This window comes from Anabrus simplex, chromosome 1 (genome assembly GCF_040414725.1).
Source record: "Anabrus simplex isolate iqAnaSimp1 chromosome 1, ASM4041472v1, whole genome shotgun sequence".
In the NCBI taxonomy this organism is placed as follows: Eukaryota; Metazoa; Arthropoda; class Insecta; order Orthoptera; family Tettigoniidae; genus Anabrus; species Anabrus simplex.
In genome coordinates this window covers 1,719,051,301-1,719,069,204 of record NC_090265.1, presented here as the reverse complement: position 1 = coordinate 1,719,069,204, position 17,904 = coordinate 1,719,051,301, and the positions used below count along the sequence as shown (strand labels likewise).

Below are 17,904 nucleotides of genomic sequence, written 5' to 3'. Positions count from 1 at the left end.
TTTGCCTGGATCAACAAAAGATGACTTCTGGGAGATGCTGACGAGGTGTGATAAACAGATATAACTTGGAAAGAATATTCTCTCACCCATGGGTAAATAATGCAAGTGTCGAGCTCGAATTATTATTATTATTATTTTATTATTTTTATTATTATTATTACTTGTAATGTATGGCTATGAAGTGTTACATCCAGTTAGTATTTGTATTATTATTACATCATATGTAAAAACGATACGCTCGCGTTGTTTGTGAGGTAATGTCATGAAACATGCACTGTATATAGACATTTATATTAGTGGAATTAATGTAAGAACGTGTATATTATTTATTCTTACCTGTATATATAATTTGTAATCCACTACAAAATTGTGAAACACACTGTAACTTCCAGAACGGTACTGGGTAGACGAGAACGATGGAGAATAATCTGTACACTATATCTATGTATTAAGCACTCTAGAATTTTCGAGAAGGTATTTTTTGTAACGTTACTTTCTAAAGCCTGGCCAGGCGATCTTGATGGTAGAGACGAGTTATTGTTCAGTAGAGTTATGAGTTAACAGGATATACTTGTGACCACATGTTGTGACATGCTTTTAAGCAGTCATCTGTTTCAACTGTGTTTTTAGGTTGCAATCTCCATATGCAGTGATAGGCAATTGTCAAAATGACGTTTTTTTGATGTGAGTGTTTTGTTTGTGACAGCAGTGATTAAGGTTATGTGTGTGTTTAATTTGTAAATAGATATGAATAAGTAACTGTACCAACTGACAGCATTTGATGTGCATCTTTGGGATACGTTAATGCTTCAAGAGAAGATGGCTGAAGTACTCCTAGAAGACTACCTCATTATCGCTGGCGATCTAAATGGACATGTCGGTCACAGAAAGGAAGATCATGCAGCCCATGGTGGACATGGTTTCGGGGAAAAGAACAATGATGGCCAACGAATCCTGGTTATCATGAACACCTGGTTCAAAAAGCGTGATTCACATTTAATTACATATTATGATATTACAGCAGCACAAGGGCAATGCAGGTCGATTACATCCTCGTCAGGCGCCGAGACTTAAAGACACATTAGACACAAAGGTTGTACCATATAAAACTGTCGCAGCGGAACATCAATCAGTCATCTGCAATTGCGCATCAAATTGCTGAATCCCGAACATGCCTTTCATACAGGACCAGTGAGAATCAAATGGTGACGCTTCAAAGAGGCTGATGTCGTCACACGAATAACATTACCACCGATTACTACAGTCGAAGAGTATTAGATCAAACTGAAGCAGGTTGCTCATGACACTGCATGTACTGTTCTTGGATCAACAAAATCAGGACGGCAAAAATTTGACAAAGATACATGGCTCAGGAGTGATGAGGTCAGAAATGCAGTACAAGAAAAACAAAAGCTTTACCATGGGTTTCTTGCCAATAAAATACCGTCTCATTGGAATGCCTACAAGATAGCCCATAGTGATTCAAAGAACATCGTAGCTACAAAAATACCCAGCATATTTTGGAAACTGTTTAGCAAAAATAGACATGAGTGCGGGTGAGCAGGAATTATACTGACTCACTAAAGCAAGGCATCGCACAATACAAGACATCCAGCATTTCTATGGCATCAATAATGAAACAGGAAACTCATTGGTTGATTGGAAGAAGGCAAGAGAGTGCTGGTGGAACTATTTCGAGAAGATCTGAACTGAGGAATTTCCTCATCCACCAATCCCAGTCACTGCTGCTGTGGAAGGACTTGTCGAGATATTGATATCGAAGAGTTCAAGGCTGCTTTAAAAGAAATGAAGCCGAGAAAAGCTACTGGTCCAGACGATTTTCCAGCAGAACTCTGGTACCCTCAACAGTGGGATGCAGCAGAATGGCTCGCACATCTCTTCGAGCAGATCATTAAAGAGGGTCAAACACCGAGCGATTGGCAACGGAGCATCACCATACCCATCTTTGAAATGAAGGGGAGCCCAGCTGAATGTGCTGATTACCGACCGATCCGACTTTTGTGTCATATGATGAAGGTATTCAAACAGGTTCTTGATAAAAGTATACGTGAGATCATTGAGCTTTCCAGAAACCAAGCTAGATTTTTGAAGAATTGTGGCACAACCAATGCAATCCATGCTGCACTGCTCTTGGTTGAAAAGCATCGTAAGAAGAACAAGCCGATCCATCTAGCTTCCCTGAACTTTGAGGAGGCCTTTGATCGTGTACCGCATGACCTCATATGGCTAGCACTGCGAGAGCATGGCATACTAGAATACCTTATCAACTGGGTTCAACTGCTTTATGTATATCCCCGGAGCTATGTTCAGGCCACCGCAGGCGCATTCAGTGACTTTTCCATCACCGTCGGTGTTTACCAAGGTTCAGCGCTGTCACTGCTCTTGTTCATTCTAGTGATGGACACTGTAACAGCAGACCTGCACTGTTCTTCGCCATGGGCACTTTTCTACGTAAGACGATGTCATGTTGGCCTCTGAGACCCAGGTTGATCTGCAATGCCAAACTCAAGAATGGAGCGATCGGATGGTGCAATGTAGCCTGTGCCTAAATAAAAAGTAGACTGAATATATGACGTCAAGTCCACAAGCAACCGGAACTATTCAGGTAGACAGTGAGGACCTGCTGCGAGTGACAAGATTCAAATATCGTGGCTCCACGGTCATTGATGATGCCCGACTTGTCGAAGAGGCCAATGCAAGGATATACACAGCCTGGATGAAGTGGAGAACAACAATCGGCATCACTTACGACCAGAGAATGCAAGATAATCTCAAATCAAAAATCTATCGTACTGTCATCCAACCTGTTGCACTGTACAGTTGTGAATGTTGGCCGACTATGACAGAGACAGTGTTGACTGGGTGTCATGGAGACTAAGATGCTGAGATGGACAGCTGGCGTCACTAAACTGGATCGCATCTCCAATTAATCAATCAGGGAGAGATTTGGTGTTGCACTAATTTAAGAAAAAATGCGCGAGAGTGATCTAAGATGGTTTGGACATGTACTTAGGGCAGACGCCGGCACTATCGCGAAGATGGGTTACATGTTAGAAGTCGCTGTTAGGAGACCAAAAGGACGACCGAAACAGCGATGGGCCGATACATAACATATGAATAGTAACACAGTAAGGTTTCCACCTATTCAGTACTAATATGTATTTACAATGTTATAAATTACATGGAACTAGTTTCGACCCGCCTAGGGGTCATCATCAGCCATATTAAAGCATACATAAGTATTTTGTCGAATCCTAAAAACATGTTATTTTTAACTGTAATAATCGTATGGATTTTATAATTTATAAAGTGAAGTTTGGTAATGAGATGAGAAATGTTAGTATGGTACAGGTGAGTAGTAAATAATAATATATATACAAACAAGTTTGGAACAAAGTACTAGTGGGGTGCTTAGAGTTGTAAAATATAACCTCGTGGATGTCAGTAGTCCTCGTACTAAAGAAACGATGTAAAATGACACATATAAACATATATACAAGTATGTACAAAGTCTGGAGAGTAAAGAGTGATACTCTTTTAATGTTGAGTTGGCTTGACACTGATCACTTAAGCGGAGAAAGATCTGAAGAGTATGAATCTCCACCCTGACATGACCCAGGACAGAACTAAATGGAGATAACGAATCTATGTAGCAGACCCTGTCAGCAGGGGGGATAAACGCTGAAAAAAAAGAAGAAGATATGTTAGTTTGTAATCAAATACTATATGATTTTTAATTATACTGTATAACCATGCTGTACTTCTAATTAATTGTAATACATGTATAATATTGTTCCTTTGGTGAAAGTTTTATTGTATAGTATTGAATAAAAATCTCAAAAAAACTATTGTTAATGCATTTAAGTTGCTAGACTGTCAACCTTTACCTCTCTGTCAAAATTTGTTAGGAGTGTATTAAAGAACTTACCATTTTGCAGCTATATTTTCATTTTTGATGTATACTCCCCCACTTGTTGCAATATCCAACAATCCTGGGTACTTTTTGTTGTCTATAAATTTCTGTGCTCCCTCCACTTCTAATTCCCAATTCTAATTCTACTGTCCCCAAGGGTCGGTGTTAGGACCCCTTTTAGTTTTCTATTTACATTAACCACTTCTCCCAAAACCTAACACACTGTAAATACCACATTTATGTTGATGATGTACAAATTACCTCCACACATCTGCAGATCAAATATTTTTGGTCATACAAAAATATCTTGTAATACAAAAAAATGAGTCAGTATCTATTTCTTCCTTGTCTTTCAAATGTATTCTTATGTTAAAACGAAAACAATGCAAGCTATCATCCTGGACTTCTGAAGTTACTCGTGAAGTGCTATCGACCTGAGATTCCATCTATACGGAATCTGCCACCAGAGCAACTGCCCTACATGCAGATCAGTAGTGACCGATTGAATGACTGATTGATTATGTTATATACTGTAATACTAACATACCATTTACTCGTAGTTCATCAGTAAAAGTCATAGGCGTTATGTTGAACGACAATAAGTCATGGACAATGCATGTTGTGAACATGACTCATTCTCCACATTGCACATGCTGCATGGGTAAAAATAATTATTTCCTGAAAAACTTTTAAAAAATGCTGGTTTTCTAGTTTACCCTCATTTCGACTATTGTGATATGATTTATAAAGACGCCGAGAACAAATTACTGAGCAGATTGCAACATGGTCAAAATGAACGTGTGAGATACATCTGTAACCTACGGTACTATGAGCATGTAACTTCTTCATACAACCCCCTATCTTAGCCCAGACCCCATGCCATCTCCATAAAGTCCTTCATTCTTCACATAATTCATATTTGAAATATCTCTCATCCTATCATAGTATTAACACTAGATCTACCAATAATTCCATCCTTGCTTTACCTACCCATAGAAATGCCTTTTTTGATAATTCATTCACAGTATTTGCCTGTCGTGAATGGAACCTCCTTCTTGAAAGTATCAGAGGGACAAGTGCTACCGCACTTTCAAAGAAACTTCTTGGAGGCGTTTTATGCACCAATAAGGATCCTGTTTAAACTTTATGCTGCTATTCACAACCATTCTATTGTTACACATGCCCTGCAAGATGTGATGGTGGTGCTGATTATTGTTCTAAGAGGAAGTAGAACTAGGCAACCATCCTCTATTAACACTAATCAGAGAGAAAACATTGAAGGGGTCCGACACTTTGAGAAATAAAGGTGTTAACCGAAGAAAGACTAGTGACGTGAAGAGTGTGAAAATTAATGATCCCTAGGCCTTGTAACTTAATACTATCGGGGTCAGAAAACAACAATTGACCAAGGGAGGTCGGACAGGATACAGGAAAGTGAGAAGCCTTGCACAAGTGGAAAAAATGCCAGAACTCAGCTAAGGACCCGTTATCAAAAGCCCACGCTCCCAAGTTAAGAGCCCCTGGGACTCCATTTAGTCGCCTCTTATGGTAGACAGGGAAGACCGAGAATGTTATTATCTAGAGTATGATGAGTTGAGATATCTTTGGCAAAAGAGCCTTCTATATGTCTCTCAGTCATAGATATCCACCAATACTTTACATCACAGCCTGAAATATCATATCGGCCATGTGTACTCCATTCCTCCTTGATAATATATCTCTCATCGACTATTTGTCCTCTAACGCCCCTCTTTGATAATGTCTTTCTCAGTCATGGCCATTCAACAATACCTCACATCACAGCCTGCAAAATCTCATCTCCCATCTGTAGTCTGATGCCTCACTTTGATAATATACCACTCAGTCATGGTCATCTATCAATACTTCACATCACAGCCTGCAATATCACATTAAGTATATGTACTCTAATGCCCCACTTTGATAATATGTCCCTCACTCGTGGCTCAATACAGTACTTCACATCACTGTCTGCAATATCACATTGGCCATCTGTAATCTGATGCCTTTCTTTGTATGTTTCTCACTCATGGCCATCGATAAATACTTTACATCACAGCCTGCACAGTTGCTAGGTAACATAACATCACACCACACATTTTGTATCGCTAATTTTGTGATGCAAATTTTCAGATGACCCCTAGCCATAAGACATACTTATTTTGAATTGGTACTTGGAAGTGTATCCAGCTACTGCCTTTGAGTGTTGATAAGTTGTACCTTGAAAATATTAAAATGAAGTATAGGTGTCTCACAACAGTATTCCTTGCATAAAACCCTGCATTCTGTTGACAGGTAAGGGAGAAAACATCTGGGATCGCTTTGTTCACGAGGACTCAGGACGCATCAAGGATCATCAGAATGGTGATGTGGCTGCAGACTCATACCACCAGTACAAGAAGGATGTACAAGCCCTTGTTGAGATGGGAGTAAGTAACAAACAGTCAATGGACCATATCACTACATGTTGCATTTCTCTCCAATTGACTGCTCTCTGTAGCCACCCTCTTCTTCTTTTGTCCTTGACCTCCCCTTCCGCAAGAGGGGTGGGGGCGGCACCGAGAGGCAGTTGTCCCTCCCACAAGTGCAAGATTTTTAACTTTAAAATTTTTAAATTTAAATACGACTATAAAATGACTGACTCCATTTGTTCTTCCCTATAAAACACTACTGTTTTACAGTCTGCTTTACGTCCCACCAACACAGATAGGTCTTATTATGATCTTGGGATAGGAGAGGGCTGGGAATGGGAAGGACATGACCGTGGCCTTAACTAAGGTACAGCCCTGGTATTTGCCTAGTGCGCAAATGGGAAACCATAGAAAACCATCATTAAGATTGCCAGCAGGTGGGTTCAAACCCACCATCTCCCGAATGAAAGCTGATAGCTACCTGACCAAAACTGCACAGCCATCCACTTGGAAAACACTTTATATCAAATTGAGATTTTGACAACACAAACAGAACAGTAACTCGATACAGCTTGTACAGTAACAAAATATTGGGGTTTTAATTATACTTCTGTGTGCCTCCATGGCTCAGGCAGCAGCGCGTTGGCCTCTCTCTGCTGGGTTCAGTGGTGCTAATCCCGGTCACTCCATGTGAGATTTGTGCTGGACAAAGCGGAGTCGGACAGGTTTTTCTCTGGGTACTCCGGTTTTCCCTGTCATCTTTCATTCCAACAATACTCTCCACTATCATTTCATCTGTCAGTCATTAATCATTGCCCCAGAAGAGTGCAACAGGCCTTGGCAGCCGGCACATTTCCTATTCTCGTCGCAGGATGGGTTCTTCATTCATTCCATCCCTGATCCGGACAATGACTCGAAAACAGGTTGTAGGTTTTTTTTCAATTACACTTTTGTATCCTTGATAACAAAGACTAAAATATTATGTATCCATATAAAATCTTCATCATCTATGTTAAATGTGCATTCTGTTAATGTCATTTTTTATTGGAATATATGAGGATACTGCCAGATTCACTTATTTTATCATGAAAAGTTCAGTCTATGTAACAATGGCAGGCATGCAGCAATTTTCTGATGCCTTAACTGATGATCTTGTCAGGTTTTGTTCCATTTAAAAATATATAACAAATTATATTATTTTAGTGTGTAAATATTATTTTATGGCAGAATGATTATTCGGTCTAGTCCAACCCAAAGAGGACCCCACTAAGTGACATGACAAAGTCTTGGGTGTCAGAGAAGAGGACCTAATGCTCAATATAAATGAATAGAAGAGACAAACCTGCACATCAGCGGGACTAATAAACCTGGAAAAGAACCATTCAGAGGCATTTGCTGTTCTTGCAGATGAAATGCGTATATCAGTAGCATAGAATAGTGTGAGGTATGTTCCTGTTGATGAAAGTGACGGAAAGTAAAAATTAAATAAAAATTTTCTAGATTTCATTCTCCTTTATGAGTTAGATGCTACGAGTGTTGTAAAATCTGTACTAAAAGCTTTGCAGGGCAGGGAGATGATGGCTGTACAATAATAGTTGGTATACATGGTGGCATATGAGTAAAAATAAAAGGACCTTTTCCTAAGGCATTGAATACACATTGTTCAACTCATAGACTAATTTTAGTGATAAAATATGATCTCAATGAATTGTAATCAGTTCAGAAATGCACTGCTGCTATAGAAACTGATTTAGCCCTCTTGGAGCCAGGTGTCCATCGAGTCGGCCGCTCACCATCAGCTGGAAGAGGTCAGAGCTCTGCCTCCACTCTACTATTGTAAAGTTCCCAGGCTGTTTTTAGTGGAAATACATGTATTTTAAAATTTTCACATATCTACTGGTGTATGGCAAATACCAGCAAGAAAGTTTCTACATGTCGACTACATAGAACAAACAGCTGATTTAGAGTGATATAAAGAATCAAAAATGTTTTATTGCTGATGTTATAGTTGTCGATAACATTTATTTTTAAGAGAAAAACATTTTCGCACTTTCTCTCTCAATATCAACTTTGAAAAAATAATTTACGATACAAAAGAATATACATAATGATGTATAATGTGTTTCTAAATACAATTCTATAGAATAATTACTTTGAACGAAGAAAATTAAAACATAAAAAAATAAAAATAAACATATGCCACTAGTAAAACAAGACAATTTTACTCGCCAATAAAATTCGCGTATATGTATTGATGTATGGCAAATACTGACAAGAAACTTTCTATGTATGGACTACATAGTATAAAAAATAATTCTGAATTATTAAAAAATAAATAACAGTTGATATTATAGTTTTTGTTTTCCAGAAATACCTTTTCTTGTTTTTGGTTCTAGTATCTATTTGAAAATAATTTACAATACAACAGAATATACGCAATTAAAAAATCTATGGTGCTAAATTCCTGATTTGTTTTCGCCTACCAAGCGACCGCTGCTCAGTTCGAAGACCTGCAGTTTATGAGGTGACACATGGTCAGTGAGACGAACCCTCTTGGTCATTATTCTTAGTTTTCTAGATCGGGGTTCCCCTCTCACTATCAGATATCTTCTCAATTGCGATCACGTAGGGTCACTTAGTTTGAGCGGACCTCGAACCAACCCTCAGACCCAGGTAAAAATTCTTGACCTAGCCGGGAATCGAACCCATGACCTCTGGCAGGCATGCTACACTTGGTCTGTGGGTCCAGCGTTTACGTAATGGTAGAAGGCTTTATGTGACTATAAGGTTTCGGAGAGAGAAAGTGAAAAGTAAATTAAAGTATGATATGGGCAGAGAATCAGACGGAGGGGCATGTTTAGGTCCAAGAAGTTCCATGAAGGAGACGGGAGGTGAGGAATGTTGTCGGGTTCATTGGGAGAAATTTCCAGAAAATGTTCTCCAGAGACATTATCATCATAATCATCTTCTTTATCACTAGTTTCGTATACCACCATATTCACAGTAGCTTTAGTGCCATTAGAAACAAATAAACGTCTCTTCTTTAGCTGCAGAGATTCTGAGGGCGTGTCCGGTATAATTTTGTCGCTACTCTCTGAACTAAATTCACTATAGCTATCTGTACAGTACATTAAAAAGGATAAAAACTTGGACAACGAACACTACTTCAGAAGTCTTACATTGTTGAGTGTTCAAAAAAGTAAACGTAGGAAAGAATTTCTGGAAAACATGGTCCATGAGTTCAGTGCATGACCACAAAGGCTACTGCTTTTGTTCACAATCAATATTCTAATGGTGTTTTATTTTAGTACAGTGCTATGAATATAATTTTTTTCCTTTTGTCTTCAGAGTTGTTCATCATTAGACGTGCCTAGTATACTTTAGTAATTTACAATTTGTATCCAACTGTGAGTACTCTTAAAATATAACTTTCCAAATTTTTCCCTTTCCACAAAATAATGCTGTGATCAACTGTAGAAGGCAATATTTGAATTTCCACAAGATATGTCCCAGATAACAGTCTCTGGTAGTTCTTGTCCTCTATTTATATGTTTCAGGACTTCTTCATTAATAGTCGATGGTATTTTAAGCATTCTGCAGTTAGCCCACATTAAAGTTGGGCAGACTGGAACAGTCAGCTGTTCTGAAACGTTAGAAGCTTGTGATGGAGTGTTTTGGTACACTGTGTTGGCATACGACACACAGAACTGGAACTGCGCAAAAGAGATAACTTCGTGAGGCAACATGGCATGCTCTGTGTCAGCGGGAAAGTGCCTGTACCATATGTGCTGTGTGTAGTTATGGCCAGCGTAAAGCTGCACAGAACATGAAGGAACAATCAGAACACTGAAATTCATGCCCAATAATCATGTTTAAAGGCCGCTTTTAGGTTAAGATTTTGCAGTCAATATGAAATACAAGTATCATGGTTACAGCAATAGTACAGGTGTTTAAAAGTAAATATTCCAAGGATATTTTCACCAGTTAAAATGTATTGGCCTGTATTGTGAGCAATTAGGGCCAGAATAAAACTTCGTGGCATGTAAAAAGGCAGTCAGTAATATACACCCGAACAAAAGAGTTTAAATGTTGCTTTTCGGATAAGAATGTTTTTATTCATTCTGAAATACACTTCTCTCAATAACACCAACAGTATATATATTTACAAATATCACAAACAGAACTGCAGTGTGACATTTTGCAATGTTTACTGTCATTTGTACAGTGTACAATATGTTACTAGGCTTCAATGAAAATAAAACAGACCACATTAAATGATTCGCATGTACTGAAGGTCAGTGGCTGGTGCAATGGGAGTCACAGAACACAGAACACTCCAGCACGTGATGGCACACAGTCAGCTAGTAGGCAAAGGGTGAAGGGCAGTGCATAAAGGTGCTTTTGATGGGACAGAGAGTCACAGTCTCGATCTTGCTTGGGAAAGTTTCGAAACAACTGACACTTGGTGTTCCAGAACAATGGAACCTAACTGTGTACTGGCACAGTGTGCCGGAAGAGGGACATAGCGCCCAGCTCTAGTCCACATTTTGTTGTACCCAGTTTTAGCATCCATCCCTCAACAGGATATAGAAGTATGTAACATTTGGCAAATCTTCTTCTAAGAGTAATGTCCAAACTTGTGGATGTAAGAACTTCTTTGAACTTCATGAAAGCACTACATCTCCATGTCTGATGTCCAGTCATGAAGAAACCACGTTCTCTCTTTCTATTGGTGAGCCTGGCTCTTGTGTGACAATCATAAATTTTGTTTCTGATGTGTTCTTTCCTTTATTTATGTTTTTATAGCAACAGCACTCTACTATCACTGACTACACTTGCATGTATTTATTCGCTTCTTGTCAACACTTCCGAGGATATAAATTCTTTCTTGGCTCAGTGTCTTCATGCCGGCCCCACAGTGTAAGCGTTGTGTGCCTGCCTCTTACCTGGAGGCTCCGGGTTCGATTCCTGGCCAGGTCAAGGATTTTTTACCTGGATCTGAGGGCTGGTTCAAGGTCCACTCAGCCTACATTATTACAATTGAGGCGCTATCTGACGGTGAGATAGCGGCCCCGGTCTAGAAAGCCAAGAATAACGGTCGAGAGGATTCGTCATGCTGACCACACAACAGCTCATAATTGAACAGCGGTCGCTTGGTAGGCCATGGCCCTTCGGGGCTGTTGCACCATGGTATTTTTTTCAGTGTCTTCATCCATCATGCCTCCTGGGTCCAGATCTTCCTGATTCAATGAGCTTGGTTCCCTCCTCACCTTAACTGGATTGCCCCATGTCTAGTGTCGTTGGTGCCACTTTATCATCTGCCTCCCATCCAGCTGGAACAGATTCCCTTGCAACATCCAGCTTTCAATGGACTTGACTCAGCTGTTTGTCTACTTCAATGGGCCCAATCCACTCCGGTAGGGAGATCTGGTCCTCTTCTCCCATCACATGCCTTGGCCTGCATAAGCATTTTCTTCTCGGTTAAGACATGTGTTAACTGGCTGTCCTGTTGCTGGTCGTGCTGCCATTCGGTGAGGGAGACTGCCCTGTCATCTTCACCAGAAATGGGAGATGACTGTGTGTGGCCCCCCCCAACTGGTGCAGTGTTATTAGTGTCCATGGAACGGCTCTTCAGGGAGACTTTTCTTCATGAGTCTACTTGTCTGATATTCTCTGGCAGGCTTGAAGATGAAGCTGTCTCACTATTGTAAATTATTCTGACCTGTCCTCCACAGTGTATAAGATGGTCTCTTTTGTATTATCAAAGATAACTTCTACATTCTGCTCTTACATAGAAATACTGTATTTGTTTCAATTCGTCGAACCTGTCCTAACTTCACTCTAATAATAATGGCGTATGGCTTTTAGTGCCGGGAGTGTCCGAAGACATGTTCAGCTCACCAGGTGCTGGTCTTTTGATTTGAAGCCCGTAGGTAACCTGCGTGTCGTGATGAGGATGAAATGATGATGAAGACAACACATACACCCAGCCCCAGTGCTAGAGAAATTAACCAATGGTGGTTAAAATTTCTGACCCTGCTGGGAATTGAACCCAGGACCCCTGTGACCAAAGGCCAGCATGTTAACCATTTTGCTGTGGAGCCAGACTTCATTCTAATGTCAGATAACTATTCTGTCACTTTAATATTCACTTGTGAGATCTGGTGCGTGAGTTGTGAATTTAAACCCTGGAATGTAGTTATCAACTTTGTGAACATTGTTTTGTTGCTCCTCCCTCCCCTGGTATTGAAGGTCATCCTTCCCTGAAGTGCTAGATGTAAAACTTGTCTGGATTTAATCCGTCAGTAATTAGCTGTTCTCAGAGTTGTATAAATAGGTCTGATTTTTTACCTGAAGTAGAAAGTCTTACAAGTCTTACAACTGTCCCTTCAGTTGACAGACTGTGAAGTCCTTGGAGAATACCTTCATGATTCCACTATCTTCCAAGATGTTACACACAGAACTTAAAACACTCTTCAACTTGTCAGTGTTAATGCAAGTATCACACTCACTTACTTTCATACAGAATAGTGCTGATTACCTCTTATCATTTGCTGTTCGCCTAGGCTTTTCTTTAAAAAAATAATGTGCTGTGATGAACTAATTATCTGCAGGATGAGAACTGAGTGACTCATCTTCATGTTAGTTGGAGTGGAAGCAGATGAAGCTGTCTCACTACTGTCTCACCAATGACCCCAGACATGGAGCAATCCATGATGAGGATGAAACTGAGCTCACCGAACTGAACGAAGAACTGGATCCAAGAGCCATGAAGGATGAAGACACGAAACCAAGATATAACTTGCGCCTTAGAAAGTGTTGACGAAAAGTAAAAAAAACTGACAACTTGATGGATGAATCTGTATGCATAAACTGGCTTTGGTAGTGGGGTGAATTGTGAATGTCATTATCTCCAAAATGTGAGCATGGAGGGTAAGAGAAACAGAGGGAGACCAAGGATGGATGAAGTTCTTAGTGATTTGAAGACAAGAGGTGTGGCCACTGATTTTGAAGTCTTTTAGTTTACTGATGGAGGCTTGCAGACTGAATTCTGAAAGGTATAATGTAAATATGTCATTATTGTTAAGAATTCTCATTGCAGGTGGACTTTTATCGCTTCTCTGTATCATGGTCCCGTGTTCTACCCACTGGGGTGATCAGTTCAATCAACCAGAAAGGGCTGGAGTACTACAGTTCCCTTGTTGATGAGCTCCTGGCTAACAACATAAAGCCCATGGTAAGTATTTTCAAATGACACTGATGGAAATAGGTCAAACAGCATGTAGTTCAGAACGATCCAGTAGATGGAGGCACAAATGGATGATGACTATTACTACTACTAAAACTCGTTTTCATTCTATCCCTGAAGGGGATGGTGGGCCTCCGAAATGGTAATGCTATCTCTCAGGCCAGGGAGATGTAATTTGGTGAAGGAGATGTTCGGAGATGGTGACAGGGTTGGTGGATGTGGCCTATACTAGTGCGCAAGAATGGAAAACACAGAAAACAATTCTCAGGACAGCCAATGATGGGGCCCAGCCCCTCTCTTGGATGGTGAGCACAGTGGTGGGTGGTGGTTCTTAGATAAATACTGATAGCAAATTAGTAGGTTGGTCTTCCAAACGGATCTCCTCTTCATCTGTGAGTCTTTAGGTGACTGTACAGTCCAATATGGGAGGCACACAATTTGCTGCAGTCATGACAGACAGTCCCAGGTTAAGCAGACACTGTTCTTCCATTTAACTCTTTTTTTTTTTTGCTATTTGCTTTACGTCGCACCGACACAGATAGGTCTTATGGCGACGATGGGACAGGAAAGGCCTAGGAATGGGAAGGAAGCGGCTGTGGCCTTAATTAAGGTACAGCCCCAGCATTTGCCTGGTGTGAAAATGGGAAACCACGGAAAACCATCTTCAGGGCTGCCGACAGTGGGGTTCGAACCCACTATCTCCCGGATGCGAGCTCACAGCTGCGCACCCCTAACCGCATGGCCAACTCACCCGGTCATTTCACTCTTTATCCTTTCTACGTTGCCTCTTATAATTTTTGATTCACGTACAGTTTTCTTAAAAAAAATAATGTGCCATGATGAACTAATTATTTGCTAGAAGAAGGATGAGGTCTCTCAGTTGTTAACATGTAACACATCTTCACGTTAGTCTTAATCACATCTGTAAATCACTTCCTCTGACCTTCTGAACAATGTCTACCCTCTATTAACTCAGAATAAAACACTTACTTGGGAATGTGATTATTGGGGATGTGTATTAAATGCCCTCTCCATTGTATGTAGCTGGCATCTTAAATTCATGGTTTCTATACTGGTGGTCTGAGCCCCTTCAAGGATACTGACATTTGTGCACCTGTCTTGCCAGGTTATATTATTTCAGCTTTTTAATATGTTATCTGTAGCATGTCCAGAATTTAGGTACACACAGTAAGCTGAGAACTACAACTGAATTGTATAGCACGGTCTTTGTTGCTACATTGACATCATGACTGTCAAATGTTCAAGATATTAGTTACCGAGCTCGATAGCTGCAGTCGCTTAAGTGCGGCCAGTATCCAGTAATTGGGAGATAGTAGGTTCGAACCCCACTGTCGGCAGCCCTGAAAATGGTTTTCCGTGGTTTCCCATTTTCACACCAGGCAAATGCTGGGGCTGTACCTTAATTAATTAAGGCCACGGCCGCTTCCTTCCCACTCCTAGCCCTTCCCTGTCCCATCGTCACCATTAGACCTATCTGTGTCAGTGCGAAGTAAAGCAAGAAAAAAAAGATATTAGTTTGGTAAAGGATGCTCCAGCATGGTTGATTCTAAATTGGATTTCCAAATTCACAATTGCACTTGATGAGAGAATGCTGCCAAGGTAAGGAATGGCATTTACTTGTGTATTTCCTCTCCAGGGGATGATTGGTAGAGTGTCTTACTGGTATTCAGTTTGAGAGCAATCTTTCTGTATGCAGTTGAAAGGGCATTCAAGATTAATACTAGTTCTTCTTCAGACTGAGCTGCAGTTTCCCATCCATTCTGTAAGTTATCTGTATTCCTGGATGATGAATGTCCTTGACTAGCTGCATGACAGTGGCAAGGTATAATGAGAACAAAGTAGGGGCAATCAGACAGTCTTGCTTAGTACACTGATATTGATATGAAATGGCTCTCCAACAGAGTAAACTCAGGCACTTGTCTCTGACAATGAGTTGCAATGAAACAATAATTTTGATTTACAAGAAAACTCTTTTCTTCCATCATTTTGGCAGCAAACTGGCGAATGAGAGACTTAAAGTCGATGCTTTGCAGGACACCATCACTCGCTGTGATGGGTACCGAATTAGAAAGTACACTATCCGTTATTTAATTTCTGAGAGCTGATTTTATTCTTTTTTTAAAACTGAATGACTGCTCTCCACTGCAGTTGATGTGAGAATGCTCATAAAAATGTTCAGACATATGTCAAGATTTGGGGAAAAAAGAAAAAAAGAAAGTTCACATCAAGTTTTAAGTAGTCACCAGCAAAATTCACTTCATCATCATTGTTGTCATCGTCGTCATCATCATCATAATCATCATTGTCGTCGTCATTGTCATGTGCTTCAGTCAAGAGCACATACCTCAAAAATTCGTGGAAGAACAAATTCTTCTACTAGATCAAATGTTAAATTGTCTGGATGTTTTTTTGCAACATTTTCAGCACATTTTCTAAGGTCTCCGAAATGTAGAGATTTTTTGCAATTTTTGTTTTGTTTTGTTTTGCAATTTTGCTTTATGTTGCACCGACACAGATAGGTCTTATGGCAATGATGGGATAGGAAAGGCCTAGGAGTGGGAAGAAATCAGCTGTGGCCTTAATTAAGGTACAGCCCCAGCATTTACCTGGTGTGAAAATGGGAAACCATGGAAAATTATTTTCAGGGCTGCCAACATGGGGTTCAAACCCACTGTCATCCGGGTGCAAGATCACAGCTGTGCGACCTTAACCGCATGGCCAGCTCGCCTGGTGTACAGATTTTAAGCAATCGAGAAAACCAAAGTAGGTTTCAGGTCCACGGTATACAACTGCACTCCCTTTCAATTTTATAACTGATTTTCCATCTCTTTAAGTTACTCTTGTTCTTCCTTTCTTTTGGATTTGCTTATCTAGTTGGTAACACTCTGTCCAAAATACAGTAGTTTCATCCACTTTTCTTTATAAAATTAAAATAATTCCTTAAGGACTTCAATATAATTATTAATGAATTATACAAAGGAAATCCCAAAAATAAGGTCTCCTACTTTTTTTATAAACACAGAACTATGTTCGTGTGGCTGTTGGTCACAATATTGTGCAGAGTGTTTCCCGCGCTCACATATAAACATACAGACACCGCACTGAGGCACTAAGTCTTGGCTTGGCAGCTGTTGAGAATGGAGCTTCCGTTGGATATTACTGCCAAGTGCATGGATGTCAAAAATGTTCATAAGTAGTGTAGAGAGTTTGCAGCCTGTTGGATTGAAATTCATGATGAACAAACCAGCAGGAGACTGTCAATTGCCATTGAGACAGTCATGAAGGTTGAGCAAATCATGCGCGAAGATCGGCGGATCACCCTGGATGATCTCTGCACTTTGGTTCCTGAGATTTCTCGAAGCGCCGCTCACAGAATTTTAATGGAAAAGTTGAAATACCGGAAGGTGTGCCCAAGATGGGTGACAGCACCGACGACGAGGTTCACAACTTCCTGAGCAGCATGAAGGTGAGCTGGTATGACATGGGCATACAAAAACTGTCACAGCGTCTACAAAAATCTATTGACCAAAATGGGGATTATGTAGAAAAATAGCTAAACGTTCAAGCTGTAAAATGATGTAAACCATTGAAGAAATAAACAGGTCTATGTATTTATAAAATTAGGAGAAATTATTTTTGGGATTACCTTCATACAAATGTACACAAGAACGTCGTTTATCTGGATTAAGTGGGACCAGAACTGTTCCGGATTATCAAAAAACCAGATAATCTGGAAAATGAAAAAAACAAATACAGTGCATGTTATATAATCTATGAACATAAGTTCTGCAGTAATACCTTTTTTTCAACTGTACACAAAAATATAAGAACACTTACCTTACATTTATGACTGTTTCGTGCACTAAAATAATGTGTGAGTTTTTTTCCGTTTTACATTTGTATAGCATTTGCATGCAGCACGATCACAAAGATGTTTTACTAACATTAGTTCTGCTGGTGTGGTTTCAGTCTAGGATTCTAAATAAGCCATCAGTTTGTCCAGCTGTATTGTTGCCTCTCCATGAGTCGTTGTTTCTTCTGATGGAGCGCCGGTTCATTTTCGAATTCAGCATCACTCTCGTCATTACCTGCCGAGGAACAAGAGACAATAATTTATTCATCTGTCATTATGCCATAGCCTGAATTACAGTCATTTTTCAAGCAGTCATTTACGTCGTTCACATCTACGTCCGAGCATCCGGAAATGCGTGCAAATGTGTCAAGGAATTGAGAAGAGTCCACTGTTTCCCATTCTCAATTCCAGGTGAATG

General features: G+C 40.1%; 1 protein-coding gene across 1 annotated transcript in view; it reads left to right on the top strand.

Annotated features, from left to right (window-relative positions):
- Window positions 1-17,904, top strand: part of LOC136858715 (myrosinase 1) — a 96,368-nt gene that overhangs the window by 30,556 nt on the left and 47,908 nt on the right. Inside the window, exons 2-3 of the mRNA XM_067138456.2 lie at window positions 6,248-6,381; window positions 13,466-13,600. Coding sequence (XP_066994557.2) covers window positions 6,248-6,381; window positions 13,466-13,600 — 269 coding nt within the window. The remainder of the gene's footprint in view (window positions 1-6,247; window positions 6,382-13,465; window positions 13,601-17,904) is intronic.